General features: G+C 46.8%; 2 protein-coding genes across 2 annotated transcripts in view; both read right to left on the reverse strand.

Moving 5' to 3' along the window:
• The window catches only part of LOC132835843 (F-box/LRR-repeat protein 12-like), a 6,433-nt gene extending 6,265 nt beyond the window's left edge, over positions 1-168 (reverse strand). The window contains exon 1 of the mRNA XM_060854939.1: positions 29-168. Coding sequence (XP_060710922.1) covers positions 29-168 — 140 coding nt within the window. The remainder of the gene's footprint in view (positions 1-28) is intronic.
• A 3,322-nt stretch (positions 169-3,490) lies between these two features.
• raver1 (ribonucleoprotein, PTB-binding 1) overlaps positions 3,491-15,326 on the reverse strand; it is a 35,213-nt gene continuing 23,377 nt past the window's right edge. The window contains exons 9-16 of the mRNA XM_060855004.1: positions 13,873-13,963; positions 12,111-12,298; positions 11,010-11,081; positions 10,507-10,587; positions 9,892-9,963; positions 9,170-9,292; positions 7,709-7,786; positions 3,491-6,527 (exon numbers count right to left, since the gene is read on the reverse strand). Coding sequence (XP_060710987.1) covers positions 6,381-6,527; positions 7,709-7,786; positions 9,170-9,292; positions 9,892-9,963; positions 10,507-10,587; positions 11,010-11,081; positions 12,111-12,298; positions 13,873-13,963 — 852 coding nt within the window. The 3' untranslated portion in view covers positions 3,491-6,380. The remainder of the gene's footprint in view (positions 6,528-7,708; positions 7,787-9,169; positions 9,293-9,891; positions 9,964-10,506; positions 10,588-11,009; positions 11,082-12,110; positions 12,299-13,872; positions 13,964-15,326) is intronic.

Here is a 15,326-nt window from a genome sequence, read left to right on the forward strand (position 1 = left end):
CCCCCCCCCTTTCCTCCGCCCCCCTCACTCACTGGGGCCTGTGTGCAGGGCCCGCTGCGGGGCTATCCCCCGGGGGTTGTGGTGCCCGCAGTGGGGGAGCCGGAGCCCCAGGGCCAGGCACAGCCTGAGGCCCAGGCCCAGGCCGCGGCGAGCACTGGCCGCCGCCATGACACCGGGTCAGCTGACCGCCCGCTGACGTCATCACCGACCCTTAAAGGGACAGGCCCCCGGCTTCTCCACAGGGACAGAGACAGGGTCACTACCACCCCCCACCCCCACAGGGACACAGGCTGGGTCACTACCACCCCCCACAGAGACAGAGACAGGGTCACTACCACCCCCCACAGGGACAGAGACAGAGACAGGGTCACTACCACCCCCCACCCCCACAGAGACAGAGACAGGGTCACTACCACCCCCACAGGGACACAGGCTGGGTCACTACCACCCCCCACCCCCACAGGGACAGAGGCAGGGTCACTACCACCCCCCACCCCCACAGGGACAGAAGCAGGGTCACTACCACACCCACAGAGACACAGGCTGGGTCACTACCACCCCCCACAGGGATAGAGACAGGGTCACTACCACCCCCCCAGGGACACAGACAGGGTCACTACCACCCCCCACCCCCACATGGACAGAGACAGGGTCACTACCACCCCCACAGGGACAGAGACTGGGTCACTACCACCCCACCCCTCAGGGACAGAGGCTGGGTCACTACCACCCCCCATCCCCACAGGGACAGAAGCTGCGTCACTACCACCCCCCACAGGGACAGAGGCTGGGTCACTACCACCCCCCACCCCCACAGGGACAGAGGCAGGATCACTACCACCCCCACAGGGACAGAGGCTGGGTCACTACCATCCACCACCCCCACAGGGACACAGACAGGGTCACTACCACCCCCCACCCCCACAGGGACAGAGGCTGGGTCACTACCACCCCAACAGAGACAGAAGCTGGGTCACAACCACCATCTCTCTTCCCCCCCCCCCCCCCCCCCCCCCAAAACAGCGACAGACGCTGGGCTACTACCACCCACCTCAGTCAGGGACTAAGGCTGGATCACTTCCATCGCCCCCACACACAGGGACAGAGGCTGGGTCACTACCACCCACCCGCCACAACAGGGACAGTGGCTGTTTCACTACTGCCCCTCCCCACCCCCACAGGGACAGAGGCTGGGTCAAAAACCACTCCCCCACTGGGACAGAGGTCGGGTCACTACCACCCCTCCCCCCCACAGGGATCGTGGGCAGGTCACTACCACCCCTCCGCACTGACAGTGGGTGGGTCACTACCAGTTGCACCCCCAACCAGGGACAGACGGTGGGTCACTACGATCCCTCTTCCCAAAGGACAGAGGCTGAGTCACTACCACCACCCTCCGGGACAGAGAATAGGTCACTACCATCCACAGGATCAAGAGTGTGCATCTCCAGGATCAGAGGGCGGATCACTACCCCGCTGTCCCTGGATGGGGGTGGGTGTAGTTCCCTGCCAAGGGCCTAAGGCTCAGGTTCAAATCCCAGCGTGTGCCAAGGTGTGTTCTAACAGGATTGCAAATGTGCTAGCAACACCCAAGTTAAATAAACTAGGAAATTGTGAAACTTGCCCACATCTTGAACAGTTTTTCTAAAGATCAAAGATTTCCTTAATATCTTTAACTTTCCCAACGTCTGGAATTAAATCAGGTCAGAAATGAAACATTACAAACTTCAATAGACAATCAATAAATCTCTCCCTTTGGTTAGGACTGAAGTTTATTGTCACGTGTCCTTGAGGATGGGAATACAATGAAAGGTTTACAGCGTCACCACTCTGGCACCATCACAGCTACAAGATACCTCAGTACAAAATCTTCAGTAAAAAGTGGAAAAATAAATAAGTTGCAAGTTCAACATTACAGTATAGTATAAAATAAAAAGTAAAATTAAAAAGTTCCAAATAATGGTCCTTATTTAGCCATGAGCCAGCAGTCGCAGCACTTTGGGCTTTCCCCACAAGGGCTCAATTTCCCCCCCACTGCCATCTCACTGCAGACCATCATTCGGGCTCACCAGCCTTCTCCCCACTGACTGCGAGAATCCTGCTCCTGGCCCTCAGCCGCTTTCACGTTGCCACTGACTGCCAGACTTCTGATGGGGTACACCAACCGCCCAGTGGCTAACTGCTCTGGGCTCCAGTCAGTGCCTCCGTGACTGCACTCCCTCCAGAGGGAGAGAGAGAGAGAGAGAAAAACAAAAGAGAGAAAAAGCAGCGAGAAAAGAAAAACGGTTGGAGCCAACGAACTCTGGCTCAGGACCTTGTTCCGCCATTGCTTTCCTCAGTTGCTGGTTCCCATGTTAACGTCACTTTCAGTTCTGTTCCACCATTCAATGGGACCATGGCACATCCAAACATCTTGGATTCTTTACCCAGTTTTGAAAACTTCAACTGTGCTTTGCTACTTATTTAATTCGCAAATTGCCTCTTACCTTCGGATTGTAAATTAGTTTGTTGAGTGTTCCCAGTCCTCTAACTATTCGAAAGTAATGTGTTAATATTTGCAGAGACCTTGCCATCAAAAGATTATTTGCACAGGAACCCTTGAAGTGGGTGACAGAATATGTATGACTATGTATGTACTGCTACAGCCCATGGCCAGAGTTTATCAAAACTGCGCAAATCTTTAAGATGCTATTTCATGAAATTAATTTCACACTCAAGGTGAGAGGGAGCTCCACAACAGTCTGTCTGAAGGTCAGAAGAATTATGGAGTTATTGATTCCGGTCACCTATGAACGTGTTCATGTAGTAGCAGCATTTTAATATGAACAGGCAGCATAATTGCAGAGCATCACAGGTACACCTGACACCATGTAATTGTATAAACATCAGGAGCAGGAACCTCATCCAATCCCCAACTCCACCCTCAGCATCCCAGAAGGTCAGGGGAAGTCCACCTCCAAGTCACACACCATCCTGACTCCAAATTGTGTTGTTGCTTCTCAACTGTTACTGGGAAAGTTGTACATCTCTCTCTGCCGACACCGTGTATCCACATTATATTGACCGCAGTAGTTTGACAAGGTGGTCTGAAAGCTGGGCATTAAATGCTGGCTGAGCTAGTGATGCCCACACCCAACACCCGCTCCCTCCCATCCCTATTATCATGCAGTTCCCATGGTTAGTCCACCTCGCATGCACATCCTGGAAACTAGGCAATTCAGCATGGCCAACCCACCTAATGTGCACATCTTTGGACTGTAAGAGGAAACCAGAGCACCCAGAAGAGACCCACTTTTACCTTTAATCTCTTACAATTTAGGCTTGAGGGACAAACTGTTTTTGCTCTCGTCCCACAGAACATGGCATCAGATTAAAGGGACCCATTACTCACGTGAATGCTTAGAAATCCAAACACTAAGAATTCAGCTAAGTGGAGAATGGCAGTGAATAAGCAGAGTGTTTTAACAAAGTTTAAAACAGACAGACAGAATTAAGAGCAATTTCCAATTTTAATAGAGATGTAGACAGGAGTCTCCAAACATGAAATTGCGATCAGTTCCTACTCAGTAATGCAGCTGAACTGTGTCCAAATGATGAAGACCCTCCTGTCTTCCCAGAACCTTTCTGTCACCTTTCATCCCACCCAATCAGCTGGTCTGGGAGAGATTTCAGGCACCTACAGAACAGAGGAGCCGGAGTGACTGGCCCCCAGAGCACATGACAGAGCTTTGCAGTGGTGCAAGTGGGTAACTGAGAAACATGAAGGCCGTCCTGCACCAGCACATGGGGGACAGATTGAATAGCTGATGTCTGTTCCTGTGATAGTGCTGGCTGAAGACAGGACTCACTGTGGGAGAGAGTAAGTGGATGGCCAGCAAGTATTTCAGACCATCTGCACGTGCTGTACTCTTCCTTGCTTGCAGTGACACAGGCCAGGAGACATGGAAATAACCATTAGATGTACAGAAATCTCCAGGTACCCCATGATCAGCGTTAGCAGTGTTCCTGTAAAAATAAGTGGAGTTGAACCCAGTCACTTACAGACCCACTTCAGTAGAGGTCACTGCTGACCGACTCTTTCACTTCCTAACTGAGGCTACACTGGCTCACATGCCAGTCACTTTCACAATTTTAGTTGAAGAGGAACCAAGCAGGTTAATCACAGGTTGGGAGACCCAGGCACTCTCCAGTCTTCTGAATGAGCAGATCATGACTACATTTGACCATTGTCAAGAAGGCAAAGAATAAGGCTCAAATTGTTCATTACTATTCGGTTTCTCAGCCTGAAACATGGAGAAGGGGGTCAGGCAGGGTCCCGTTCAGCTTGGGTTTGGAATTTCCCCCATATTTGGCCACTCTCAGACAGCCAATCCCAGAGAGTCACCAATGTCAATGCAGCCACGTTTAACATGAACTCCCCAGTCTCCACAGTGGGTGAAAACAATGCCTTGGAATGAGGGCTGCGTTTTAGTTGCTATCCACCTGGTCAGATGTGAGACCTCTTGCCCACCATAATTGTCCAAAGTCCATTCTAACAGGATTAGAGTACAGACAAAGCACAGAGGATTGTCGTGGGACTGGACAGAACTCAAACTAAGGCTGTTGATGCTTCAGACCTCCATTTCCTCTCAGTGCAAGTTGTTTTTTTTTCTCTGATATAGTTTGAGAATGTAAAGATTAACTGGACATTTTTTTAAAAAAATGGACCTGTCCTTTTTTCTCTCTCTAATTTCATATCCCAACCTCTCCCAGAATGTCCTGCTTTCCAAGCATGTCATCTGGTGGCTGGAAAGGGAACAGAGAAACAAGAATGGAGGCCCAGAGATGGTGTTCACCATCTATTTCCTGCAGCCTGTCCCTGTTCCTTCCCCCTTTAATCTTCAGTGTAAAAAAACAGGGGGTTGCTTTGAATTTGTACAAATTAGACCGACGCTCCAGGAGAACAGTTTCCTTCAGCTCAAGTCTCTAATACAGGAACCAAGCATCAGAGGTGTGGTAAAGCGAAGGAGAAATTCCTCCGCCCACTTCAAATATTGAGGCAAAACAAGTATATTTACCGGGAAAGCACAAGCAGTGCAGGTGTTGATGGACTGCGAGGCAACTGGAAGAGACTTCCAAAACTTCCTGCAGCTTTAAAATGCAAACAGCATTGCGACAGAAGCTAGTGTCCACAATGTCTGCTACCACTCCTGACATCTACATTTGGTTTATTTTAGGATTAGGGTCCCCTACTTGTTGGTTCAGGCTCTCTAAGCTTAGTGGAAACTTGGCTGGTATAAAGGTTCCACAGGTTAACAGACATCAGGAATTCAACGTGTAAAGATTTTGCAGAACAAAGTTGTCACTAAAGTAGAAACAAACACATGCCAAATGAAACAGGAAGAACAAAATTAGTTACCCAAACTACTTTAAATTTTGTTTCAAAACAAAGGAAAAAAAGGGGCAAGCACATAACCCATTTTCTGCAAATAATTCACTAAAAATTGCAGATCTAAAAAAACCTGGCATTTCTAAATCAAAGGCAAAAATTGTTCACAGAATGAAAGGAAAGATTAAGGAAGTACAATTAAAAAACAAACCGACAAATTTGAGAGGTATGCAGAAGGACTGAAAACCAAACCAGTTGGCTGCACAATCAAACTCAAACGTTGAGGGTATGGGATACGGTGCAGTGTGATTAAACTAAAGGAAAATATCTCACTGCATTCAATCCAACACTTGAGTACATGTTTGGAGCACATGACACAAAAGCAAAGTGAATCACCAGACAGAAACAACAGTTCACGGTGTCAGCCTTTGAGGTAGAATACCTGCTTTGAAAGTTGATGGACTGAGTGTACACTTTGCTGGAACAACAAAAACAAGGGCTCAGCTTCAGAGTGTGGCTCTGAGGAAGTGCCGAGTCCTCTACAAATGCAGCTTATTATTGGGAGAATATCTGCAGCTAACTTCACACATGTTTAAATTTGCAGTGGACTGAAGGCTAATATTCATTGAGTTATGATGAAAGTGTGCTTCAGTAGAGCATCCACTTGCTGGTCCCAGACTGCAGTCAGTAACAGTGAGATTGGAGGGACAAAGTGGATAAGGTGAATTCCACCTTATCATACACTCATCTCCCCTGACAACTAGAGTTTGAAGCGAATATTCGGTGATTATTTTTGTGGCTGACATGCAAAGGTGCCACGGGGTCACGTTTCAGTCAGTTTGTCAGGTCTCAGCCTTCTGCATCCTCCAAATTCCCAGATAGAAGTTTCACCCTCCTCCTAAAAACAAAGACTGAAGTGTTTTGACACAGAGATTAAAAACATCTGTACAAGATATACACCCTTCAGCGAAAAATAACCACGTCGTTCTCGATGGCAACACCAGGTCCCCAGTTAAAATATCCTCTTCCTCTTGAGGTAAGAGTCAGCGTAGTGGCCACCCAGACCTTGGGAGTGCTGACCAATGTAGCCTCCCTCTGGGCTGGGCTCAGGCGATGGGATCAGGTGAGACGCACCTCGCTTGTGACCAGCGAGTGGTGCCTACAACAGAGAGAGAGAGAGAGAGAGAGAATCACATTCACTTCAAGTCTGGTTTTCAACCAAATCGACCAAACCCTTCAGCCACTCCAACACAGGCTTCAGTGGGATAGCACAAAAGCAAGGGACACCATTCTGAGGAGATCCAATGGGTCTCTGATGTTGGGAGACAGAGACTGGATCCAAAGAACAGAAATTATAACTATCAGTAATGATTTATATCTAGAGGCTTTCTAGCATTTTCTAGAATTCTGGTAGACCTAAGGAAGAGTGTTTAGTTTGTAGGGTATGACTGGAGGTTTTTCCCACTTGCTTTCAGTGTCAGTGAGTGAACCAGTCTCCCCTCTCACTTCGACTTCAATTAAAGGCTGTTTTCCAAGATTTGAATCCATATGTGGAATTAAAAATGTCAGTCATGTTCCCATGAGCTGACTGAATAAAAAGTCAGCCAGAAAGTGGGATGGCACTCATCAATGCTGCAACACCATGAGCTTCTTGGTTCATGAACATGTGCACAGCTCAGCTCAGCTCTCTCAGACCAGGCCAGCTAACATCGTTGAGATCATGACCCAATGACTGAAGTTAAGTAGTTTGCTGGTCATCAAGAATCTTTGTATTCTGAAAACAAAAAAACAAAAATTCTAGCTTGCCATAAAATTCCCATCACCCCTGATCAAATCACGATGATCAACATTTGCGCAGGAGTCCCACAGTGTCTGGTGAAAGGCATACCTGGTGACTCCCCACTTTCTGGCTGACTTTCACCTGTCATCTCATGAGAACATGGCTTTAATTCTACCTATGGGTTCAAAACTTGTAAAACAACCTTTAATTGACTATCAACGGAGCATATGATTTGAAATCCTAATAGAAACTGGGGCAAGCAAAGGGAAGGCCGTATCTCAAATTACAGCAATACGAAGAGGGAATGTTGGGAGGGATATGGACCAAGTGCTTGCAAATGAGGCTAGATTAGGTTCGGATATCTGGTCGGTGTGGAAAAGTTGGACCGAAGGGTTTGTTTCCATGCTGTACTTCTCTATGATTCTGACATTCGGTCAGGACCCTGACAATTTCAAAGTTACAGTCTATTGGACAGTGCTCTGGTAATCCCAATGCCAGAGGAACAGCCACGGTGGTCACAGGCAGAACACAAAAGAAACCGAGTGTTATCAGACAATTACCTTCAGCATACAGCCTGGTGGGGAGTTCGCAGGTCGAGCTCCCAGGAGTCCGGCCCCAGAATTCAGCATCGGATTCATCTACAACACAGCACATCACAGTCACATTCCCAGCTTGCTCAGTGTTAGATCCTCTCATTCTGTCCACAAAAAGAACTGCCCCCAACCCCACCCCTACAACTACACACTGACCCTGCATGGAGTCAGGCAGCAAAAAAGGTACCAGCAGAGAAAGAGACATTCCCTTGGGCAGAATTACAACTTCCCTCTTGGAGAGAGAGATAACTGTTAGATTGGTGGAAAAGGAACAGGAAAATCTTTGCCAGATTAGCTGTTATTTAGGATTGTGCTGAGAAGGGTGTCTGCAGCAACCCCTCAGATCTCCTGGTCTATTCCACTGCCCTGACATAATCCAGGACTGGGTTCATGTTGCTGAACCTGGGAGCTGTCAGATTCCGGTCAGCTGGTAACATGTTTGTGACATCAATCAAAAACACTCCGATTGTGCCCAGTCAACACACAAGGCAGCTAATGGTGAGCCGAATTTCAGATGGCATCTGAAGTTGTTGGTTATACAGAATCCTTAATCAGGGAAGTCAATGTGAAACTTTCTGAAGTGCAATTTCCCTTGTCAACTGGTGAGTCAGTTCAGTTGTTCGCACCAAACAGCACAAAGTCATTTCCAGTTGGAAATCTGGGTCTTCCAACCCAATTGCAGCAAAATAGCAAGGACATATTGAGCCGTCCTTCAGGGACTTTAATCAAAGGCCTCACCCCCCTGAAGTGTGGCCAAGTCGGAGAGGAAGAGGATTTCATGGTGATCTGACCAATATTCCCAAACAGCTGCTCCTTCATACCAGGGTCAGTGAAATTGCCTGTCATACTTGTCAGAGAGTCACTTCTCTACCAAGTGACTCCTTGAGCACAAAGCAAAGATGTGTGAGAATGGTTACAGCAACTCAAAAACACTTGGTCTGGTGTTGGAATTGATTCTACCCCAACGTGTGGTGCTAGAGAAACAGGAGGGGACGGAGGGGACCAGCCCTGACCAGGTCTCAACAAGAATAGACAGACTCTTATTTCACTTGCTGAGTTGTGGTTTCATGTACCACAAACACATCTCATTACACATTAGCTGAGGAGTGGAGATCCATCTCTGACATTTCTGTCAGTGTTCACAGGTACAACGTCTATGAAGGGCAAGGAACAGGGCATTCAGGAGCATGACTTAACCACCATAGCTCCTCACGTAGCCCAAACGTACAGCCTTGGCTACAGTCAGTTATCAAAGCACAGACCGATGAAGAAATAAAATACCAAATCTGGAAGATGAGGGATTATTAAAAAAAAACCTGATCTGTCCAAGTTGAAACAAGCTTCTGTGTAGCCCTGGTTGATAATGAGCCTCAGTCATGTGTTAATGTATAAACATGACAGTGTACTCTGTGAGAATGAGCGCACTACCTTGGTGGAGTAGTTCTGTCGTAGTCCCGCTCGGACACCACTTGTGAAATAGGAAGTGGGAGAACTGGAGTACATTGAAGGTGCAGCAGGTTCCAAATCATTGTATCCACCTGGATTTGATCGCTTAAACAGGAAAAAGGAACATTAATCCTACATGGAAAATCAAGTTCATCAATTCACAACCACATCCAAATAAACAAGACTTAAGGGAACTCCAGCCCAGGAGGCCACCCAATGAACTCAGGTGGTGCAGTTTTACTTCACATTCGTCGGACCTTTGAGAAACTGGGAGCAGATTGAATGTTACCAGCCCACGTCATCAATTCAGACCTCACCCAGTTGGCTACGTGTACATAAGCCTGAATGGTTGATACTGGCAAATTATTTTGGCCACAGACTTGACTCCAGCCAAACATGATCAGAACGTGAGTCAACAAACAGGCTCCAGAGAGAAACCGGAGTCAAAATGCTTCAGTTCACCTAAATCCATCTCTGGATTGAGAATGAAGACCGCTTGGAGAATCTCAAACATCAGCTCTGTATGCTAAGCAAACTCAAAGTTCAAACTGCAGGCTGGAACACATTTGTATATGTCTATGAGAAGCAGCTGCTGGTCTGAATTCTGCTACCAACATGCTCTGTGCTAGATGCAGAAGCTCGAGGTTTTAATCATTAGCTATCTCGGTGGATAGCTCAAAGAGGTTCTTCATTCGAATTGTTACCTCATCTCTGTCAGCTGCGTATCCTCCAAGTCCAGGGTCATGTAGCAGTGGGTACTGGTCCAGCTCCCTTTCCTGACAAAAGAAATCCCTGAGTCAGTTTAGATTTTTCTCCAAGTGTTCCGCTGGTGTGAACACAATGGGCTAACTGGCCTCTTTCTGTGCTGTTAACCTTCTACTGCAAAACACATCAATCAGCTTGAGACTGGGATACCCTGCGACAGATTTCACTTTGGGACCATCACTGTTGGACTTGGGTCATTTCAGAAACCAAGTGTAGACAGGCCGTGAGACTGAAAGGTGCAGTTTCACAGCAGTTGCCAGTGAACAGCGATCACCCTGTGCTACCGTTCATTCTACCTGGCTCAGTGAATGGAGGCTGACAGTGGGTTTGCAGAGACCAGCAAACGGAGTGCAGGCTGGGCGTTGCTGGGAACACCAGCAGTTTGACAGACTCACAGGCAGTACACCACTGAATGGTTCCATTGTGACCGTATATACTTCACAGCCAGAATGGTGTGTAGCTGAATGTGGTCAGGCCTAGCTCCCAGCTAAGAGCCAGTTACAGACCAGTTAGTACATGCTATTCCAGTCGTGTACTTGTTTTGTGAAACCTACCTCACTTTGATCCTGGCCGTAGCCCCCCATTCCTCCATAGCCAGGATCACGGGACATCGAGTATCGCTCCATCTCCCTTTCCTAGGCAGAGACAAACCTCAATTAGCCCCTTCATTTCACCACCAAAACAATTCTCTTTGTTAAGGTCTTGCTTTGCCATGACCTCCCAGTTACCTGCCGGTCACCCTTATATAAGAAATTCCCAAAAGGAACGTGGCAGCTGTTAAACCTTCACAGCATTCCCCAAGTGAAGCCCAGTCCCTCCTTAGGCAGGAGGGCTGATGAGCACAAGCCCCGGCTGATATTGCCCCTCCCAAATCCAGTGTATTAAGATCAACAATAGATACCTACCTTCAGCCTCTGGGGGAGAGAGGGAACTGGAGTCTGGAGACGGAGTAAGGTGGTACTCTAGGCTGGATCCTATGTAGAGAACCTACAGTCCCAAACCACATAGCTACCTCCACCAACAACTTCTCATCTTCCATTGCCTTGATAAGATTTACCTCGTTTCTGTCACGACTGTATCCTCTAAGCCCAGGATTACGTGATAGTGGGTAGCGCTCCATTTCACTTTCCTAATGAAATAAAATTAGAATATTAACTTATAAATGTAATGTCAGTTTTTGCTTGTCCTTTCAGAGGCAACTGATCTTTAGCGGAGGTCTGGGTGGGTCTGCTTCTTTCAGAGTCTCCATCATTAATGGAGATGGATTAGAGATAGCGCTCAAGCCCAACCCTCCCCAACTAACACCCAGTACAACCTCATGGGCTGTAATATGGAGTACTGGTTCAACCCTGGATGGTTCAGTTCTGTACAGCAAGCACCAGAAAATATGCAGTTAGATCCCACACACAGTCGAGAAAAAAAATAAGCAGTTCACCTGTTCCATACAATACGAGGGATAATTATTAGCTACACAGGAACTTACCTGCTTTTATTCAAATAGTGCTGCAGAATCACTTAGATCGACTGAAAGTAGCAGACACTGACAATGTTGACCTTCAGAGATAGTTCAACACATCAGAAAACCCTCAGACGATATACGTTTTGGTAATGAGTTAGTTAATTCAAATTTTATTTTCATGCAAAGACATGGCCTTTTCTACAATATTAGTAGAATAGAGGTGACCAATTTCCCCAATCCCATTCCACTCAGTGCCTTGCAATCTAATATGAGTGGATTAGCCTTCAGAGTAAAGGAGTGGTACAGCATAGAGGGGGCCCTTTGGTCCATCGATCGAAACTGATCTCACTTTCCAGCGTCTGGGCTACACCCTTTTGTGTTAGGCTTCGTTCTCATTCAGGTACATGTACTTTGTATTAAAGATTGGCACTTCCTCCCTCTCCTGCCCTTCCAGGCAGTTTATCAGAAATAGCACGAAATAAGCAGACTCCTCTATGGAGTCTTACAGGAAACAACATGGAATAGGAATGACTGCTGGCAACCTTAGTGGACAGACACTGCATCAAGCGTTTATCTGCTAAAAAGACTACCATTAATTTCCAATGTTATGGTGAAAGGAATTTTTCAGGAGGGCTATCTTCAGGATCGAACCCATTCAGCAGTTCCCATCTGCTCACAGACAATATATCCAAAACGTACCTGCTCATAGTCTCTGTAAGAGTGGCTGTAATTATCGTAGCTTTCATAACTCCCATAACTCAGCTGGCTGCTTCCAGACTCTGGATAGTCACTGATGCTGGATCCCAGGTGACCTCTGGAGCCAGAGCTGGGGTAGTTTCCCAGGAGACCAGTACCATGGCCATAGGACATGGAGTTGTTAGTATTGCCTGTCAGACAGAAAAGCATTAATCACGCTGCACAGTCCGAGAACACCAATCACACTGCACAGCCTGAGAACACGGTGCGTTGTCACTGTGTTACAAGCTCCGACATGGATACTTAAGGCACCACGTATCAACTTCAGTTGTTGTTGCCGTAGGGCCAAGTGGCAACCTGACAGAAGTAAATTAAATTATGAGAACCTGGAAAGAGTACAGAGAGGATTTTCCCCAGGGTGGAATGTCAAGTCATAGGTGGCATAGCTTTGAGATGAGGGGGGACAAGTTTGAGAGAGATATGCGAGAGAAGCTTTGTACAGAGGGTGGTAGTCGTCTGGAATATGTTACCAGGAGAGGTGGTCAAAGCAGATGTGATAGCAATATTAAAGAGGCACTTAGACAGACAATAGAGAGATACAAACCAGGCAGGTGGGACTAGTTTAGATGGCATCCTGGTGGGATAAACAGCCTGTCTCTATGCTGTACTGCTCTATGTTCTTGTTTTTGTTAAACAAGAACTGCTCATTCTCCTGGAGACACATAACTGCCAGAGTTTTGTTTGGGGGGCGGGGGGGGGGCGGCGGGTTGGATGGAGTGCAGTGGGCGAGAGGGGAATGGAGAGTGTGAGAAAGCAAAAAACACACAAGTGCTAGAATGATACCACCCGATGAGACCTCTCCAAGTAGACTACGTGTTGGCTTTTCCAAGCTTATTAGCCGAGACCCCAGAACTGTTCGCTCTCCGCACAGAGGTCACATACCTGTTCGATATGTTTAAAAACTTATTTTTAATGCTGCTTGTCTTTTAGTCAGTCCCTCACATTAAATGTCATATTATTTCTTATTAACAGGATCAAAACAGAAAAAGCAGAGTACAAACTTGCAAAAATAATGATGAAAGGAAACTCATGGGCAGAGTGCACAACTCTGATACGTAAACAGACACTGCATTACAAAGCACACTACTCTCATTCCCACTGTCTCTACGCACAGTTTGCAAATACTAACCAGGTATCCAAATCCCAGAGACAAACAGTGCAGGAAGTGACAATGACAGCAGACAGCAGTATTACTCAATATGTATTTTGTTTTGGTTTGAATTCTTCTAACCCACAGTTCTTCACACCAGGCAGCTCCATGACCATCTCTGCGGGAGAAGTGAAGCTTCTCTGTATAACGTGAACAGAGTGTCTCGGAAGGCTTGGTGCTGCTGTGAAAAGAACAGGCTGGAAATCGGTCAGGGCACGAAAAGGGAGTCTGGACAATTCTCCATCTTGTTCCCCCCATTCCTCCTTCAGAGGCAGAGTTCAGGCGAGGACCAAGAGGGAGATCAAACACCAATTCGGATCTTTCGGGCATGCTGCACAGCAGCGATGTGGATAAACATTGGTCAAGACTGGGGTCAGAAATCACCCGCTGAACTGGGGGAGTGTGGGGGCAGGGCAGTTTAAACCCAAAATAAAGACAATTCATCACTTCATAATGATTCTGGCATTCTACAGGTGAACAAATACACACAGTACCAATGATTATGTCACCCACTCATCTTTAATCTTCAACCGTAAGCTCCAGACCACTCCTTACCTGAAACGTTACTAGGGAAGACACTTCGCAGATTGAGATATGGATTCTGAGGCACTCTGAAATCTTTTGGTGGTTCCCCTAAGAGAGATGGCTGCAACATAAAATGTGGCAGTGCATTATTTACAGGGCAGACTGTTCTCACCTGGAACTCTCTGCATTGTCCCAATTCCATGGGGTACTCCAAAACCACCTTAAAATGCACCGCCTGACACACAAATCTGTTCTCCAACAATAGGAGTGGCATTTTATCTGACCCCATCAGGGTGCTGTACTGTCCAATGGAAGAGATCAAGAGGAGTGACACTTCATTTTAGATGCTTCCAGAATGTTGTAAATTCTCTAATTACCACGGAGCTGGTCAGCACAGTCTATTTCACATTAACCTGAGCTGTTAAATGGACACAGTCTTGCTAACTGTCCACCACACACCATGCCTATTGCTTGTTGTTAGAAACATTGAGGGGACACTTATAGGAAGAGGGAACACATCACATCAGGTCAATAGTGTTACAGTTACATCCTCCTACTAGAGAAGTCAACATTTCTCCATTGTGCTTATGAGACAAAGGGACCCTGGTGATCTACGTAACCAGAGGCTTCAGCATACAAACGGACAGAAGCTCACTGCTACCCAGAAACAAATTCTGTAACTGACACTGTGTAGGTGGCTTGGTGGACAAGTTCACTCAGCTTCGGTGTCGTCATGATTCAATTTATTAGTCCAAATAACTTTTGATAAGTTCTAATGTCACCCATTGTATTTCAGAGCAAGACTCTTTTCTCAAACTTTATTTAGAGTGAAAGTTGCTAACTGAGCAATGTTCAGTCTGGAGATCAGTGCTGTCGAACCACAGACACTCCCTTTGCAATCTTTTACTTGTTTATGCACAACTTTGAATATTGATGCTCCAATCAAGCAGAGTTCCCAATGGTGCACTGTGAACAGAACACTGGGAAGACAAACCTAACTTGACCTTGACCATAGCTGCTTAAGGCGATGAAAAATAAACAGAAGGAGATTACAGAAGGAGCATACTTTTAAATTGCTGGGATCCCAGTCAATACTCTCAACCCACACTCTCCCCTTCCACTTCATTGCCCCATTCTCTGTTACACTTATCTTTAACAAATACAATGCTCAACAGCAATTTCTTGTATGCTTTATTGAAAAAGTACTCAAAATATTTATTCAATCTTGACTTGGCTCAGTGGTTAGCACTGCTGCCTGATAGCACCAGGGACCCAGGGTCGATTCCACCTTCAGCAACTGTCTGTCTGTGTGGAGTTTGCACAGCCTCTCCGTGTCTTCCTCCCACACTCCTAAGATGTGCAGGTTAGGGTGGATTGGCCATTCCTAATGCCCAGTGTGTACAGGGATGTGCAGGTTAGGGTGGATTGGCCATTCCTAATGCCCAGTGTGTACAGGGATGTGCAGGTTAGGGTGGATTGGCCAT

Source organism: Hemiscyllium ocellatum, chromosome 45, assembly GCF_020745735.1.
Source record: "Hemiscyllium ocellatum isolate sHemOce1 chromosome 45, sHemOce1.pat.X.cur, whole genome shotgun sequence".
Taxonomy (NCBI): Eukaryota; Metazoa; Chordata; class Chondrichthyes; order Orectolobiformes; family Hemiscylliidae; genus Hemiscyllium; species Hemiscyllium ocellatum.